Source organism: Leopardus geoffroyi, chromosome D3, assembly GCF_018350155.1.
Source record: "Leopardus geoffroyi isolate Oge1 chromosome D3, O.geoffroyi_Oge1_pat1.0, whole genome shotgun sequence".
NCBI classification, from domain to species: Eukaryota; Metazoa; Chordata; class Mammalia; order Carnivora; family Felidae; genus Leopardus; species Leopardus geoffroyi.
Window position 1 is genome coordinate 9,340,019 of NC_059339.1, and position 18,573 is coordinate 9,358,591.

The 18,573-nt window shown below is 41.8% G+C and overlaps 2 protein-coding genes across 46 annotated transcripts in view; one reads left to right on the plus strand and one right to left on the minus strand.

The window, feature by feature from the left end:
- SH2B3 (SH2B adaptor protein 3) overlaps positions 1 to 3,799 on the plus strand; it is a 38,215-nt gene extending 34,416 nt beyond the window's left edge. Inside the window, exons 7-8 of the mRNA XM_045456980.1 lie at positions 19 to 190; positions 345 to 3,799. Coding sequence (XP_045312936.1) covers positions 19 to 190; positions 345 to 640 — 468 coding nt within the window. The 3' untranslated portion in view covers positions 641 to 3,799. The remainder of the gene's footprint in view (positions 1 to 18; positions 191 to 344) is intronic.
- Positions 1 to 18,573, minus strand: part of ATXN2 (ataxin 2) — a 127,457-nt gene that overhangs the window by 4,640 nt on the left and 104,244 nt on the right. For 8 of the 45 annotated variants that reach the window (XR_006707237.1, XR_006707235.1, XR_006707227.1 and 5 more), the window contains 7 exons: positions 18,254 to 18,386; positions 14,593 to 14,646; positions 9,269 to 9,414; positions 8,367 to 8,594; positions 5,860 to 6,028; positions 4,102 to 4,239; positions 3,186 to 3,340 (listed from right to left, as the gene is read on the minus strand). Coding sequence is in view for 29 of the 45 variants with exons in the window: in XM_045456977.1 (XP_045312933.1) it covers positions 4,983 to 5,011; positions 5,860 to 6,028; positions 8,367 to 8,594; positions 9,269 to 9,414; positions 14,593 to 14,646; positions 18,254 to 18,386 (759 nt within the window). In the remaining 16 variants the exon portion in view is untranslated. Of the gene's footprint in view, positions 1 to 3,185; positions 3,341 to 4,101; positions 4,240 to 4,376; positions 5,012 to 5,859; positions 6,029 to 8,366; positions 8,595 to 9,268; positions 9,415 to 14,592; positions 14,647 to 18,253; positions 18,387 to 18,573 lie in introns of those variants that run through there. The other 37 variants (XM_045456978.1, XM_045456962.1, XM_045456961.1 and 34 more) reach the window with 8 other exon arrangements.

Below are 18,573 nucleotides of genomic sequence, written 5' to 3' on the forward strand. Positions count from 1 at the left end.
TGTACTCGCCCCCTGTAGCACCTGCGCCTGTCGCTGACCGAGCGGGGCCAGTGCCGAGTGCAGCACCTCCACTTCCCCTCTGTCGTGGACATGCTCCACCACTTCCAGCGCTCGCCCATCCCGCTTGAGTGCGGTGCTGCCTGTGACGTCCGCCTGTCCAGCTACGTGGTAGTCGTCTCCCAGCCACCAGGTGTGACCCTTGATAAAGGGGGTGGGCGGCAGAGGGTAAACGCTCGCTGCAAACCCAGAGCCACAGCGATGGTTTTGTGTTCTTTCGACATTTAGCCCCTCTGTCACATTAAGACTGACAGCGCGGGTCTCTCTCTTGGTCACTTGTCCCCCAGGTTCCTCCAGCACTGTCCTGTTCCCTTTCTCCCTCGCTCACTGGGATTCGGAGCTGGGCCTTCCCCATCTCAGTTCTTCTGGCTGTCCACGGGGGCTGGGCCCGGAGGGTCTCCCAGGCCGATCCTCTCCCCCAGAGCAGATATTCCACCTGGTGCCTTCACCTGAGGAACTGGCCAACAGCCTGCGGCACCTGGAGCCTGAACCCACCAGTCGAGCCCGGGACTCAGACTACGAAATGGACTCCTCCTCCCGGAGCCATCTCCGGGCCATAGACAACCAGTACACGCCTCTCTGACGGGCGGTGAGGAACCCTAGGCCTCACACGTGCCCCGAGGAGCACAAGCAAGCGGAGATGTGAACTTGTGAATGTAACCTTCTTTCCTTCCTTCCAGAGAGAGATTTAAGGGACACTGTTAACTGCTCATTCCAGTTTGGATGTGACCCTTCTATTAGGCCTGTTGAAGGGCCTCCTATAAGTTTTATCCATCCACCACCTGGCTTTCTCCTTATTGTTTACAGATGTAGCTCTTGTTCGCAGAGGCCGTGAGCTCCCACCCTGGGTCCCTAGGACCGGTCCCCATCCCTCTTATAGGAGGTGGTGGGGTGAGGGCCAGATCTGGCAGGCCGAACCTTGGTTCTCTTTTTCACTGACACTGTCACAGCTGATGACAGACTTTCGGGGGGGGTGGGAGGGTCGTCAGGAAGCCCAAAACACTAACAAGCCCTGGATTCGCCTACGGTTTACCCATTGTGGCCTCGGTCCACGTGGAGGCCTGCCACTCCCTGTGCCGTAGGTGAGCACATCAATCCTGCTCCGACTCAGCTTCAAAGCTCAAGGTTAAAATGATTTTAAACACTTTACCTCAGATTAACTTTTCAAAGGATTCAGGTTTCAAAACTAAACCATTGCTTATTTTGTTGCACTCTTTAATACTCATGCGATTTTGCAGTCTGAGACAGCTATGCAAACCCTACTTGACTTGTTCCCAGTCTGAGCCAGCATGCCTGGCTTCTGTGTCTTTTGCATCCTCAGGACAGTCACCTGCTGCTGAGTAGCCACTGTCCTTCCTAAATGTGGAGAAGTGAAGTACGTCACCCTTTCAGGGAAATTCAGGCAACTACTGAAACAGGGTGGCAAGGAGGAATTCTACCCTGGTGCCTTAATGAACAAAAAAACTGGATTCTGGTTTACAGTAGCTTTATGGTTAAACCAGTTTACCCGAGGGGTGATAAGGGGCGAGGGAGGAGCAAGCAAAAAGGGACGAAGGGCTCCTGGCCCCTTCTAAAAAATCCGTCACCACCAGGGCTGGCTCGGACCCCCCTCCCTCGCCCCCCCCAAGCATCTAACGGCTGGCTCATAAACTATCCCGCAAGGTTTTGGGCTTGTTCTTGAGTCAAAATGGGAACTAGGAAATCTGGTGCCACAACTAGTGAGAAATTCCTTTAACAGCCCACACTCAGTGTTCCGTTCCAGCTGCTCGCTGCTTCATTTGAGGAGGAATGTGTGTGTGTACACACTTGGGCGCACATCTCCAACAGCTGGGGGGTGGGGTCCTGCAGTTAAATCTCCATCTATACTTGCCTTTCACCAGGGATAGAATTCACAGGGGGGCTGGCTCCTCCCAGAACTTTCAGGCGGAGGCTCAGAAACAAGGGGGCAGTGACAGAGTGGAGCCAGCTGCTCTGGGTACCAGCAGAGACATTTGACACAGTCACCAGGCTGGCTTCTAGGAAACTGAGAGTTTAGCACAACTTAACATTTATAGACACATCACTCAGAAACTAAATTTAAACCCTGGCCTACGACTAACTACTGCCTGCCTTATCTGGGGTGAGGGTTTGGTTTGCTCCCTCCAGCCATTCTCTGTGCTCCCAGAGGTCAGACTTCTGTTAAAAAAAAAAAAAAAAAAAATGGGGTGGGGGGAGGAGGAAGCAGTCCCCTCTTCACCACTTTAAAAACCAATGCTCCTGAGTGTTTTCACAGATTGCAAAGCAGATCCATTCCTGATCCAAATCAGTGGTCTTTTTCTAAGGACACTTTTCTTTCCTTTTCTACATAAGGCATGTTTCTCTAAGTAATGCTAAGTGAGGTGTGATCCAGAAAAGTAAGCACTGTTCCTATTTCTCTTTTAAAAGAGAAAGCTCATTCTAGAAAGTCAATGCTGACAAGTCACTGGTACAGATTTTCCCCTTGTCTGCACAGGAAAGGGGCCAAGTAGCCAACAACCCAAGTTTTTCCCCTCCCTGTAGCCAGAAGTGTAAACATCTGGGATGTGACCTCTTTAAGGCAGGGGCACTCACTCCTTAGCTTCTCACCATACAATTCTCAGGTTAATGCCAGGAGGCAAGCCAGGCACAGCCAACCAGCAGCTCTGACCCACTGGCTACAAAGGACAAGATCAGACTCTGTGACAGATAATTGGGAGTCACCCACCTCCAGACTGCTTCGGTGTAAAGTGTTCAAGGAAAACGTTTCCTTTTTAAACATGTCTGAGGTGCCAGGACAGCTCAAATACCTCCTGAAAAAAAAAGCCCCCTCATGGCCTGGGAAGAAGTGACACTGAGCCAATGCCTTTACTTTCTGCTAGAGCAGGTTCAGCTCGAGGGAAAGGCTCCCTGGGCTTGATGCCTTCACAGCCAATGAGGCAATGTCCCCGCCAGCCCATCGTGGCCACAGCATATCCCACCACCCTCCTCCTCCTGGCCCCAGTGTGACCGCTGCTGGCAGCAAGGAACCAACAGCCCCTACCGGGAGCCCAGGCTCTGAGTGCCAAAAGGACGGTAAGCATCATGACCCTCCAGTTATCTCCAATGACAAACAACAAGGATAGCCTGACTGCTCCCAGCACCATCACTTCATTCTTCCGTCTTGAATCAACTTTTACAAACTAATAGTCACCAGCACCAAAGAATTAAGTCAACTAACCTGCCTTGAATTTTAGACCAGCAATCCATATGGCTTTATCTGGTATAAATCTTCTGCCTTTGATCATTTCTGGACCGTGTAGGAAAAAGGAATAGCAATCATTAAAATCTTAGGCCAGAGAACACTATTTTTACATAACAGTTTCTTTAACCTAAAATCCAGGCCTTGAACTCTTCCCTAAGTGTTGCCTGGGATTCCTTCATGCTTTTAATTCAGGGCTACGTCTCTTATCGCACATGTCATGTGAGCTCCAACCTCTCCCACAGGCTAGAGGAACTTGATAGTATAGTATCCACTGCCTCTTAACAAGGACACATCTGACATCCAGCGTTTGCTTGGAATAAGCAGCACATTGTAATGACAACAGAGTAAATGGATCCATTCTGTATCATCATAGGCAGAAAGTATTTGGCAAATTTTTATGTATTGTTTATGTACTGTACAAGTAACTTATTCTTGAATAATGCAGATTTTGCTATAATGTACAAACTGCTACATAGGAATTAAAAAAAGTTTTCAGAATCTTGATTTGTTGCCACAATATTTAAAGCTCTATTATAACAGGACTGTGGTCTCTGCAAGATCCTTGCTCTGCTCAACTACTTGCTTTTCCCTTTGTCCTCCTCCCACAAATTTGGAACATTAGCAAATGCTTGTGAATCTACAGCAATAAGGTACTTTGTGCATCACTGCTTTTCAGCTCTCAGGATTTATCAGTTTCTTTTTAAGCAGTGTCTCCTGCCCTCTACTGGTAAAAGATGGGTGAATCAGGAAGACTTGTGACTAACAACACTCATTTGGGTTCAGGAGATATTAAAAAGGAAGCTTACAGAACCAGCGTCAGGCTGAGGATGTGGGATCTCAGTGCTGCCCAGCTCTGGCCAGCCTTCCTCCTTCTGGAGCGGACCTTTATCCACCAAAGAGAATGTCTCAGTCTTGTCTTTTTCTAGAGATACCTTGAACCAGAACTAAAGGTGAAGAAGAAAAGTCATTTGACAACTAACCTTCCAGGATTTAAGAAAGTACACTCAGCCCTCCTGCCTTGATATGAAGTATCCTATAACAGAAACATCTTAAGCTTGTACAAACACACACTAACTTGGTATCAGTTTTTAAAACTTTTTTTATTTTTTAATTTTTTTTAAGTTTTTATTTTATATTATCTACAAAGTAAAAGTTTTTTCCCTTAACTTAAAAGTTGAACCACTGTAGACAGTGATCACTTCATCAAACTTGATTTATAAATAATAACCCGTCATTTTGACGGTAAGAATTTACTGAACCTTTGTCAAGTTTAGTAAAAGGGCGTTCCAAGTCTTGATTTTTTTTTTTTTTTTTTTTTTTTTTTTAGCAGTAATAGCAGCAAGAATCAACTCTTGTTACTTCTTTTGCTAGCTGATGTGTTCATGACTTTCGAGGGTCATTAAAAAATAAATAACTTCCAGTTTCAGCAAGCAGAGCTGGGGTACTCGCGGGACTCTGAAACAGCATATGGAATTATGGAACAGCCCACAAGTTCCTAAATGCCTCTACTCGGTCCAAATATCTTCCACTGCAAGTGAACTGTTAGCATTCCTATTGGATGTTACAAGAAATCAACATATATTTTTTAAAAACAAAATAAATGAAATTCTAGTTTTCTGTGCTTCCAGTTGGTAGAAGCAGTAGAAGGGAGGAGGGAATTTGGCCTTTCGGTTCCTCCAGGGCAGCCTTACAACTGCTGTTGGTGGTGGGCTTGTACTGTAAAAAAGAAAAGTGAATATTTAAACAGGAAACTGGCAACACCACACATTAGCCTAGTGTCTCTGCAGCACACGACTGTAAACTATCCTCGTGCTACCTGAACAAGACTCAAAATTTAATCCACTCTTCCCCCTCCCATCTGCACCAAAAGGGGAAGGGGCAGGTGGGTGGGTAGAAACAAACCAGTCAGATGGAAAACCACTTCAGATAAAACTCCCAGAAGACTTGTTGCTCACGGGGTAGGAAAAAAAGGCCTTAACATACCCCCTCCCCAAATACCAGCCAAGCACCAGTATTGCTTTCAAAGTAACAGGTTAGACTGTGAAATATTGCCATGGCAGCCATCAAGTATTAGAGCACAATCACGGGGCATTCTCTCCCTGTCAGGGCATAGGCTGGAGCTAATGCTACACTCAAAACCAATCCACACACAGCACACTTTCTCATCAGTAGTATTCTCCAGAGCTACAATCAAACTCTGCCATGGTGGTAACCACCCCCGTCAGACTGGGGAGGGGGAGACTAAGGAAGGAAAACGCTGCCCTGTCCAGCCTCTTTAACAAGGAAGGCCAACTGAGTCCTAAGCATGCGTCAGCCACACAGAATGCTGCTGCTGCTTCTCATCAAGCCAAACCCTGTATACCATCAGAACACACACAGACTCAGCTCCTGGAAGCCTCAGGCCCTGACACTGAACTGATCGTCACAGTCCCTCCTGTGCACGCTCTGGCGGGTCTTGCTAGTTCTCAAATGCGGGGCTTGAAGCGCTGGCCCTGCCTGCCGTTCGACCTGTGCGAGCAGAATGCTTTGGGGTGCCCGGCGGCCCCTGCACACACACGCCTCACCTGAAGGGTGCGTCATATAGGGGAAATGCGCTGTTGTCGAGACTGGAATGGGCTGTAGTGCACTTTGAGCGAGGGCGGCCTGGGGACCGCCGGGTGGCTGTGTCGTCATTAGCATCATTGGCGCATGGGCAGTTGGATGAGAAGGAACCATTCCTGACTGTACATGAGCCTGAAACAGAGAGCTCTTTTACGCATACAGGCAACATCTCCAGCTTAAACAACATGTCAACTGTGTTCCTTTCATTGGGCTGGTGGGGCAGGAAAGGCCGACAGGGGGGCCCTCAGGGCCCTTTTCTCTGAGCACATGCCCTAGTGGATCATCAAGTGACCTACTGACATGCTTCACCCTTCAGCGGGTCCAGGGAGGCTGAGGCAGCAGGCGCCTAGTGAGCCTGAGTAAAAATAAGGGCTGCAACATCCTGGCCTTCAACATTTCTGATTGCTGGATTCTATGTATGTGGGGCAAGGTCATCACAAAGCTCAGACATCTGATCCAAGGGCAGCTTTCTCAACTTAATAGGAGGTGAGATGCAATGATGCTTCAGAATCTGGCTTCCAAGTGGGACCTGAAGTAGTTTAAAGACAACCTCCCTTTTAAATAGGAAAGCAGATAATAAGAGTAATCCATGGATTACTTAGCCCTCTCCTTGTCTGTCCCTCCCCTCTGCTTCCTGCCGGCACACCAGTACATCTCCGTGAAGAATGAGTCAGGGCAGCGAAAGACGAGATGCTCAGGCCCCTTACTGTAAGAGACGTGCTGACCGAGCAGGAGGAGGAGGCTGCAGTAAATGGCGCCAGTGAAACGGGGAGGAGTAAAGTGAAATTATCTGGGCCAGACCTGTGTCCCGAAACTAAGTTATATGATAACGAGTGCAACCTGGTTTCACTGTCAAGTTGGAAAGGTTTCAGCCAGCCCAAATCACTGGATCCCAGCTTGGGGTGGGGGGAGTGGGAGTGGGGGGGGGGGGGGGGACTTGGCAGGGCCAGGAAGAGCCCTCCTTTCCTGCCTCCCATACTGTGCACTGTTCTAGACCACAATAAGCCTTGAATGAAATGCTCTTTTTACTCTTACGTATTCAAATGGGCCCATGGCAGATCTGAACTTCCCCAAAGGGGTTAACCTTTTTCTCTTTCAGCACAAAAAACACAAAAGTGAGGTTTTAGGAACCTCAACTTACATGTAAATTCACATACCTACTTAGCCACCAGCCTCTGCTAGCCATCTACAGGACCCCAGCTCTCATGAAGCTCCTAATTCAGCCAAACCATGCTGGCCCACACCTGACCAAACTGGCTCCCCTCCCCACTATCAAAAGCAAATCATCCACTGCAGTGCGCCATACTACAGAACCCTCACTTGTGCAGAGGACGCCCAAACTTCCCAGAGCTGTCGAACTCTAGTTACAAGGTCGCATTCTGAGATTGAGCTCCAACTGAGTCACATCTTCAGCCCCCAGCACACCAGAGCCTCAGTGGTGCACTATCCAACATGAAATGGAGTTCAGTGAGGCAGTCTAGCTTAGACCTCCCCAAGAGAGTTCTGTTATGAAAGCGGCAAAAAAAAGACATCAAATACAGCCAATTCACTCTGAACAGCTCCAGGGAGGGCCTCAAGGACAGCATTAGAGCCCAACTTCAGTGAAGCTCCTTATTAAGATAATCCAACTTGGCCCTTGATTGCACTGGACTTTTCTCAGCAGCTGATACAGCCAGCAACCATTGAGATGGCAAACCATACCCTTCAACCATTAGAGGCTTACACTGGAGGTGAGCTCCAAAGTGGCTCCCAGGCTGCTCTTTAAGAAGAGTGGGACACCTGAGTGCTTCCAACTTCTAGTTACACTGCACCAATGTAACAAGGCCAAGCCTTTTCAAGAAGTACAACATATGGTCAAAGTGGGTGTACCGACAGGCAAGGAAAACAAATGGAGAGATTTCTCCAAAACTCGTGTGACTAACATTCAAGCTGACTGGCCCAGGGTTGTCACCTTGGAGAGCTAAGAATTTGTGAAGGCCCACCCTCCCTGCCAGACTTCTCGTGTGTGTGTGTGTGTGTGTGTGTGTGTGTGTGTGTGTGTGTAAGAGAGAGAGAGAGAGACAGGGAGAGAGAGGGAGGGAAGGAGAAAAGAAGAGGAAAAATATATATATATATAAAATATATATATCATATATATAATGTGTACATACATAGCAGTGAAGCTATATAAACATAGCAAAGCAGACACAAGAAGGACTGGGTTGCATTCCAAAGTCAGAGATATTTTTAAGGTCTCAGATGGGAAACATTAAAGGACTGACCAATCAGCAACTTCACTGATCCCATTACAAAACCACACGAACATTCATTTAGGGCCACATCACATGTATTTGAGCAGGAAAAGGGAGACAGGCAAATGGCATCACACACAGGGTTTCCTAGCTTGCAGAGCATCTGGCTCCTTGCTGCTTATCTGATAACCTTCATATTCTACTTGGTCTTCAGAGAAAGTTGGCTAAAGCTGGTTTACCTGAGGTACATGGGCCATGTGGGGAGGATTGGTGTATGCCGGCTGAACATGAGAAGGATGAATCGTAAAGACGGTCTGTTGTGCTGTTGGGAAACTATTCTGTGGCGACTGCGTATTGGAGGCAGGGGTCATGGAAGGTGGGGTTGGTGCGAGCCCCGCGTGGTAAATGGCTGACTGCTGCTGTGGACTGGCCAGATGGAGCGCCTGGGCGGCCTGGTGCTGATGGTGCTGCAAAGCCACAAGAAAGAACTGAGAAAACCACTCCTTAAATGAAAAGCAGTTAAGGTCACACACAAAGCTGAACTCTGCATATGAAAGCAGGCTCCACTGGGTCCATCCAAGATGAGGGGCAGTGGAAAGGACCAGAGAATGTGCAGGGTAGTAGGAGCATGGCTGGGGTGGGGGGTGGGCACCTCCGGTTCAGAGACACTCCTTTCTGGGCGCAAGCCCTTATAGCCCTCAGCCAAGCAGAGGTAAAACAATACCACTGCCCCAGGGAACTGAAAGATATCAAAGAGATCCTTAACTGCTCCCTTAACAAACACCACTGCAGAAGCTAACAGGAAAAAAACTCATTGTATAATCATCAGTAATGAAGTTAAAAAAAAAAAAAAAGCCCCAAGCATATTCCTTATGTGATGTTAAATTAATTTTTCAATCAATATTTCCAGAACTTACCCAATCACCTTATTCTCAATATGTATCTTAACAGGACTTAACAGTAACAATAACAAAAAGCAAATCCCAGGAGCACAGCCTGCAGAGCTGTAGGCTGGCTCCATGAGGCAGAACTGCGGGGTGTTTTGATCACGTGGTACCGAGCATTCTGCCCCACACTGCACAGAACACTCAGTAAACAAAATGAGGACACAATTCTACAAGACCTCGGAGTCTCTCCTTACCTGAACCGGACTGGGTGCAGGATGACTTCCACCATGTTGGCTTTGCTGCTGTCCGGTGGGAGTAGCTGAAGGCTGAGGATGTGGAGTATGTGGGTGCAGGGTAGCATTAGGGTGCGCATACTGCTGAGCAAGGGAGCCAGTGGAAACTGAAGTGGAAGAAAAAGGGTGTGTACGGTCGACATCTAGGACAGTCTCCACTGCTCCCCTAAGCCTCATCAGCTGAGCTTTCATGATACTCAGTGTCTAACTTATGCTCTTTACCAAATTATTTTACTCCATTTAAATCATCCATTTTCTTGAAAAAATAAGTGTGAAGTTATTACTTAATCAGACTAGCATTTATATAACACATCTGTATACATTTTATGAAAATCTAATTAGTGTAAATTTACTCTTAAAACAGTCACTAGGTTCTCCTGAAAAAGCAACTTAAAAGCATAGGCAGAAATCATTCTCTCTCTCTCTTTTACACACACACACACACACACACACACACACACACACACACACTCTTTACCTCAAGGCCATCATCTGGCTAACCTCACCATGCTACTGCCCTGGAATGGGCACAGTGTCCCTAGGCACTGACTGTATTGGGGCTGGGAGAAAGGGCTGGATAAGGTAAGCGGCAAGGTCAGGGCTCTATTTTCAGGGCCAAATGACCAGTCTCTCCCAGCTGATCACAGAAGTCACTCAGTTTATTCCCTGGGCCCTCCTTGCTCAAGGATCTCTCACCTTTGCTTTAAAAAATCTAGTAAATGGAATTACCTAAACTATGTGGAAAAATGAACTCCCTTCAAAGCATCCCAGTCTTTAGAAAGATTCTTACTAGCTAGAGTAACTTCAAAGAAAATATGACAGGCCGCTTTAAGTAAAAATGTGTTCATTAAAGATAACCCAAAGCCAATCCTTTATGAATCTCAGCAAGGACCATACCTTGATACAAAACAGGGAGATTAGGCATAAATTCATTTGTGCACGTATTCCTAAAACAGCAATGTGAGAACCAAAATCACAGTAAGATTAATTCATTGCTTCCAGTGACTACTGACAACAACACACTGATATAAATCTAACCACGAATGGCGATGAGCTACGAAGTGTTCTCAAGATACCTCCCCAGCAACAGGGGACTTCCAGACTTCTTCTCAAAGTCATCCTAAAATCCCTGAGAAGCTAAGCCCATTCACAGAAACAATTCCCAAATAGCTCCTCATGTACCTCATACACACAGACATACAGGGGACTGACAGGGACAAACAAGCACTGATTTGAGATCAAGCACTCTAACTCTGGCAGTCTAAGAGGCATGACCGCCAAGAGTCACTAGCAGAGGTGGCACCGGGCATGTCCCGTGGAAATGTTATGCTAGGTTTAGGCACATGAAGCAATTCTGCAATGCTTGACACTGTAGGGCCAAAGGCCACCGACATGCCGGCCTAATTTGTTATCTCCCCAACTCTGTGTGTGTGTGTGTGTGTGTGTGTGTGTGTGTGTATGTTTTAAAAGTAGGCTCTACACCCAACATGGGGTCTGAAATCACAATCCCAAGATCAAGAGTTGCATGCTCTACCTACTGAACCAGCCAGGTGCCCTATATATATGCACCTTTTAAAAGAGGAAGGGCGAGGCAAAGAGCCAGTGCTAGGATCACCTGTGCATCCACTGCCAACACCAGAGTGGGCATTAATGAATATTCATGAATGCCCAGACTAAACGAAACACTTTGGTTTACACAATGAAAACATTTTCCTAATTATAAGAGTTAATACACACTGGAATATATTAATAAGGAAAATTGTGGCAAGATACTCTCTGGGTGTTTTTAGGAAGTCAGTGCCTGTCTTCTGAGAGTTGGGAAGAATGATGTGCTGATTTCCTTAACTCCACGGTCCCACAAGTCAATAAAAGTCAGTCAGTGTCTTTCTTCTAAATCATTTGCTTATTAGAAGGCCATTTTCCACTATCACATTCACTAGGCTAACTTTCAGAACCCCTCAAAGTGTCTAGACATTGACTTGGTCTAAAAGACTTGACATAAATTTTGAACCGGACTCTACTCCTGCAAAAATCTTACACTCATTTTTCAAATGTATTTTTAAATAACTAAAATAGCCACATGTAGCTAGTGGCTGCTGATTAGGCAGCACAATTTATAGCATACTTTCATCATAGAAAGTTCTACTGGATAGTGACGTCTGAAATCATTCACATTCCTTTTCTTCCATCCTTCATCCCTCTTTTCTTTCCTCGTTTCTTTTCCTTTTTTTTTTTTTTTTTTAAAGTAATCTCCACCCCCAACATGGGGCTCCAACTTATGACCCAGAGATCAAGAGTAGCATGCTCCATAGCCTGAGCCAGCCAGGCACCCCTCGTGTTCCTTATTTTCAAACTACCAGCATTAAAATCCTCCACACACCCCAAGCTTCTGAAATGTTTCATTTGTAACAATACTAAATCTATCCAGGGAGAAGCAATTCCTGAATCCCATATTCTATTTATGAGGTTTCATAAAGAGAGAGTACAGAATCTCAGAGTTTCTATTTTTTAAACTCTATTCAAGAAATGTTTGTAGTTTTAATGACTTTCTAAGCAAAATTTTAAGGAACTAAAAACAATAAATAAATTCTAGCTGGGTGCTGTCTTACTAGTTTTCCCACATAGAAACAGGACCTCACTAAGAGAGTAATTATGTCTTTACGTCTCATAATGAAGTAATTCATCAATTTAAAAGGGTTAAAATCTTGAAATTATTTGGAAAAAATTAAAGATGAAATATGTCTCATTGTGCATTTTTAAAAGGAATCTCTGCAAGAGTACTTTACCAACAGTGAAAGGCTTTAGAGTATTATAATTTATAGCTCCTTTGCACTGACAGCACAAATACTTCAAGTAATCCAAACTGCGTGCATCTATACACGTTTTGTTTAAAACACCCATCCTTTCCCTACCTAAGCACCAGCAAACTAGAATGCATCATAAGAAAAATCAAGGACATGTAAATATGCTTCATTAGCTGCAAATAAAACTTTTAAAAGTTTAATTAGAAATATTTTCCTCTGTTTATCTTCTTGCTTAAAAGATATCTGCTAACCAGTACCTCATCCAGGAACTCTTTTCCCATATTACATAGGAAAACTGGGTAGGTGACTGGGAAAAATGTGAAGTCGATACTTTAATTCAATCTTTATGACAACAAAAGTATGGTCTGGTTCCTCAAAAGGCCAGTTATGAAGGAGACAAAGAAAGACGGGATAGGAGGGACATTAAAAGGCTGACGGGGGAACAAGTGGAAGGGAAGAGAGAGCCAAGAGAAAGGAATCAAGATAGAATAAAACTGTAGAAGAAATCTACTGGAATCAGAGAAGGGAGAAGTGGAGAGTGAAGAACAGTAAATGTTGGGCTTTACGGAGCTACGTCAAGCATTTAACTGCTTTTATTATCCATGCTTGCTAATTTAGCTGAGGAGTCCAAAAGGTAAAAATAAATGTTCTTCAAAACTCTGATTACCTATTCATCAAACTTCTATTTATAAAAATTGAGTTGCCTTCATGAAATCTGGATTAATGCAGGCTAATCAAAGAAGTATTGCTTTTTTTGGGTCAGACCTGGTCCAAAAGTTCCTCACTCACTGTGTTCCTTGATACAAATGTTTACAACTCTAAATACGTGACTTGTCAAATCCTCATAACATTAACCACATTCTAAAAGTTGTTTCCTAAGCCATGATCTTACTGAAGCCAGTTCAGTCAATAATGTTGTGCCTTTAATTTGTAACTAGGTTTTGTCATTTTGACCTTGGATGCACAAGTCATGAGAGATCACCAGCACTGCAACACTAAAAATGAAAACAAAATCTTCCAACTTTTAAACTTGATGTTAAATTCAGAAAAAAAGAAGTAAAGGAAAGCTGAACTCTTAAAAAGGGGTAAAATGCAACTAGACCAAACCATGGCAAAATGGCTTGTGGGGAAGGGGTGGTACAAGCAGCAACTTAAATTATAAATAGCAGCCCCACTGTTAGCTTCTTTTAAGAATAATTCCTCTTAAGGGAAGTTATACTAAGGCAGTTAATATTTAGGTGTGATGATTAAGAAACTTTTAGCTACTTACCAGGAAACTGACTCCAAAATTATTAAACAGAGACAGTAAGATGGTGAGGATAACTACATTTGAGACCTCAAATTGAGTACATAATAAAATTAATTACTGAAACTGTTTTTTACATACTATATCACATACAAAATTTCCCTTTAATGGTACAGATATACAGCAAGACTCCTTTTTAAAGAGCATCTATTAAAGGATTAAATTTGTTAACAATTCCTAGCACCAAATAAATAACAAGTACACACTTATTTTTGGATACCAAGTCATGGCATAGTTAATGAAAGCTTAAGTCAAAATGTTTTCTCAACACTTTTTAAAATCTGGCATTTAGTAGATTCAGACATTAAGTCTTTCTAAAGTGACCCAAAATTTAGTATCTCAAATTTTAATATTTAATATCCCTTAGAATATAATATTGCACATAAAGTTACTCATTACTGGCATACACTTCTGAAGGACTTCTGCAAATTAGTACCTTTCCTATCCAAATACCAAAAGTCCACGACTAGCCTTACTTAAAAACTGCCCTACAAAATAAATTATGATGTACCCTACACGTTCATTTCCAAAAGAGAGCCCTGCCCAGACTTTCTCCATTTAGGAGCCATCGTTTATTTACCTTTTCACTGGTAGTGAGAGGGGCCAGTGCTGCCAAACAGAATCAAGCAGCTAGGTCATGCTTTCCTGGTGAAGCTCAAAACATCCTGGGTGTCTACCACTTGAGTATTTTAAACCTTCAGTCATGCAAAGACTGAAAAGACAGAAATGTTTCTTCCCTAAATTTTCAAACCTATTCAATTAAAAATCCTTATAAGGATAAATTTCTTCTGGCCAGGATACTGAAAAAGCCTAATATTTTAAGCTTTTTATACTAAGTTTGTGGCTTGGTTGAAAAAAAAGGAAAAAAAAAATGGATTTCTGGAGAAGTTTCTCTGAACAAGGAAAATATTAGGCATTTCCAAAACAGTCACATGTTTGCTTGGTATGCAAAAATTAATTTCTGAAGCAACTCAATTTTTTAATGAACTCCAGCTTTCTTAAGCTGGGTTATATTTCCTTTTTTTAAAACTCTGAATTATTTACAAATATACATATTTTCAATGATTTTGTCTGGCACAAGGAAAATACTGCTCAACAAGTCTACTCCCTTAACATGTATTCTTTAAAAAGTGTTTTACTGTTCAATTAAAATTAGTATAAAAAACCCAACTCACTGGCAAAGTAGAAAGAAGGGCTTGTCTCCTTGTTGTATGGTAATTTGGGGCATGCTGAATTTGGGAAATAGAAAGGTAAATTAGCCTTTTGAGGTGTGCATTTTCCTAATTTTCTGGAAAGGTTGACATATTTATAAATTTCTTTTTGTATTCATGCATAAATCATTTTTCTTATTTTACAAGAGATGACAAGTACTTTAAACATTGCTACAAAATTAAACAAGATAGGGCTGAACCAAGAAACATTTTTCTTCTGTATTGATATGCTGAGTTCCACATGCTGACTTGTTTAAATGAATAAAATCATCTAATCGAAAGACCAACATGGCATTCCACTGAATAACCTTAATATAAATAATGTACCAGAATAAGAGAGTATTTAACAAGTTTAATTCAAAAGACTCAAACAGATTTGTAAATCATTATTAATAAAAACGTCATTATTCTGTAAGATATTTATCAGGCATCTGGAAGTGAATCCCAAAACTTAAGAAAAAATAGTTAATATTAAACATGGGTGTGATATCATTCCTTATTAAAATGTCTACATAAATGGGGTGTAGGTACACTTGGAAGGATATGCACCAGAATGTTAACAGGTAATTATCAGGTGGAGGGATAACAGGTGCATTCTCAATCTTTTTGCCTCCTGTATTTTCTAATTTATCTGCATTAAACTACCAAAAACAAACTCAAAAAGGATTCTGGATCTAACTCTTCTTGATGGCTCTAGTTGGTAGAGAAAGTTTCATTACTACTATTTCTGAAAGGGAAAATGCCACTGCCCTAAAAGAAAATTAGGTGAATTACAAGACAAGATGTTAAAGAAACAAAAAGGAACTTCTTTCATTACTCCTAAGAAAAACTTCTTAGGAGGGATGGGGCAATGATGAAAGTTAGATTAAAGTCAAAGAGATGAAGTTTTTGTGATCAAAATCCTTTCTAAGATAGCTAGAAAGAGAACAAGGTCAACAACTACTTAGAATGCATGATAACTCCTAACAATGTAACTGTTCAGTAATCTGTCGGCATACCAACCATCTGAAGATAACAATCAGTCTTTAGTCATTACTGTCTTTTCTATTCTCAAAGCCTTTTGCTATGGCCATCCAATTGGTAAGTGACAAAAAGGTGACACAGAACTGTTGCCAACATGTCGGTGCATATTCTTTTGTTTGCATAAAAATTTGAAAATATTTAGATAGAACGGATCTTAACAATAAACATAATTCATACTAAAAACATTTGGTTCCTTTGGGAATATGAAATATAAACTGCTCGAGGGGTATGAGAGTAAAATTAGCATTTCTAAGCAACAAATATATCTTAAGTTTAAAAGAATGTACTCTGAAAACATATCTATGTGTCTTTATCTGGCATAATTAAGATTTGGAAGATCTAAAATAACTGAAATAATTATTGAAGAATTAATGAATTTGCTTTAGTAGATTAAATTATGGCTTATACTTCATTTCCTACTGTTCTTTTTAGAGTATGGAGTACCCAAATGAGAACCCTGAGTAACCAGCAACAATCATATGAAATCCAGAGCTTCACCCCAACCTGTCCCCTCATCAACAGACATCAATTAAATACAAGCCATGGAAATTGCAGGAGAGTAGTTCAGATCTGGCTGAGCAACTTTCTCCTGGCATTAAAAAAAACTGGTCTTAATGACTAGTTCATTCCAGATTTCACTGGACATTAGGTCTAATGTTTTGTTTGCAGTATTTCTGATTTACCCATATTTCAATTGACTTCAGGGTCCAAGGCCAACTGCTTTTCAAATAGAAAAGTTTTGGGAAGGTAGTTATAAAACCATTAGTGTCTCAAATACAGTGTTTACTGTACAAGCGATTTCAAACCAACGAACATTCATCCAAAAGGAAAAACCAGATGCTGGCAGTGAGTGAACACACTGAGGAGAAAGATTCTTCTCAACATCACAGTATTATACTACAATGTCTCAAAAGCATGGGTACACAGACAGTTGTTCTCTAAAAGCAATGGAAATTTTAGTTCAAAAGTTTTAGACCTTATTCAAAGGGGAATATGCCAGAAAATGGGAGGAGAGAAATGTTTTCTCCACTTGTTAAATCATGATGTATTTATCAGAAATATATAAAAAAATCATAATGAACTTTTCACCTAAGCCTTTAGCAAACCAGAAAATTGTTGAAATATATACAAATTGCATAAAAGCATACATGATGAGTCAATGGTGTCTTTTTATACATATTTAGTCCTGGTTAAGACAAGCCAATGATAAGCAATCATAACCAAAATCAGTCTGTTGATATACTTTTCAATTAAATTGTGAATGGGTTTCTTGTTAAGAAAGTTTCCCAAAATGTAGCAATTACCTCATTTTAATTCAAAGAGAATAATCCACACTAGGAAGTTTTAAGTGATAATGTGGAAAATTAAGATCAGATTTAAGTTATTTTATAAAAACCATGCCTATGATCATGTAGATTTCCTACCACCGTGAACATATGCAATAGAAGCATGTCTCCAGGAAGTAAGCACGAGCAGGTTATAGGTGACAAGAAGGATGACTGCTGCTGCCTGAGTCCCACCTAGTCTTATGAACCTCTAAAATCAAGTGTCGCCTGAAGTTAAAAAGGAGAAAATCTTTATTCTTAGTCATTAAAAAAGTTTTAAAAGGGTTAAGAACTGAAATGGCCATGTAATCACATGTAACTATGATTTCATTCTAAGAGTGGCACACTTTTTATCTGTATGAATGAACTTGAATTTCTCTCCTCACACTCTAAAAATTGAAACGCCAATGGGAAAACCTAACTGACCGCACAGGAGCGCTCAGGAAAGTTCACAACAAAATTTACATCTTAATGAAATCAGCACTAATTTAATGTGATTTTGAAAACTATAATATGGGTCAACTCACTGATTCTATATTACAAGATGTAAGTGGAAATCTTCAATTCTCAACAGTGAAAACCATATTATTTTAGTACTTCAGACACCTAAGTTGACCTGCACAAAGTTCTCCAGCCATAAAACTCAGATGGAGATTTCTGCTTATTATTCTTATATATACCATTTAATTATTTTATATAGGATACTTTTCTTCATTTTACCATTGCTTATGATGACTGTATTTAAAATGTGACTCATGTCTAAAGCATATCTAATGTTAGACTATTTTGACCACTTAAAATACAGCATGAGGCAAAAACATACTTTTTAATTAACATTTTAACATTTGTTAACATTTGTTAAAATGTTAACAAAGAGCAATAAAAATATGTAATGCCAGTAACTTCCAGGGGAAGAAGAGAAGCAGAATGTTTTCTTGCTGGAGAGTGCTTTCATTATGGTAAAACTTTCTTTTGTGCCTTAGGCAGGCCATGCCAAGTGGTGGTAATACTGATGAGGAAGAGGAAGAAGATGGCTTTCTCCACAAAAGATGCTTTCTGTTACACAAATCATTACGTTTCAGTTAAACTAAGGAGAAACATCTGAAGACAGAGGAGTTTTAGGAACAGATTTGCCAAAACTTATAGAAATGGGTTCATCTTTTCTTTAGATTCATGACCCTCAATGGCACAAGTTATTCTTAAAGTATCTTTTCAGAGGTTTAAAACAAATTAAGATAGTCACACAAACTGAAAGAGACAAACAAAAGTCTTCCTACCATACATCGCATGCGTCTGCTCATGAGCCCCGTACTGAGTTGCTGAAGAAGACACTAAACCAGGCTGGGCATGTGCTGGTGGTGCCATCATTCTAGCATTACCCTGTATTACAGGACTATAGACATGAGGATGCTGTGTTCAAACAAAAAATAAAGAGAAAACATTAAACTATCAAATACAGTCAAGCAAATTTTAGTTAGATGTCTTAACTCCATGGTTTCCAGAAACAAGTCTGAAAATCCTAAAACTGTTTTTGGCTATTTCCTTTGAAATACGTTAACACTGATCAGCAATCTTATATGAAAAAGATCCCCCAAAT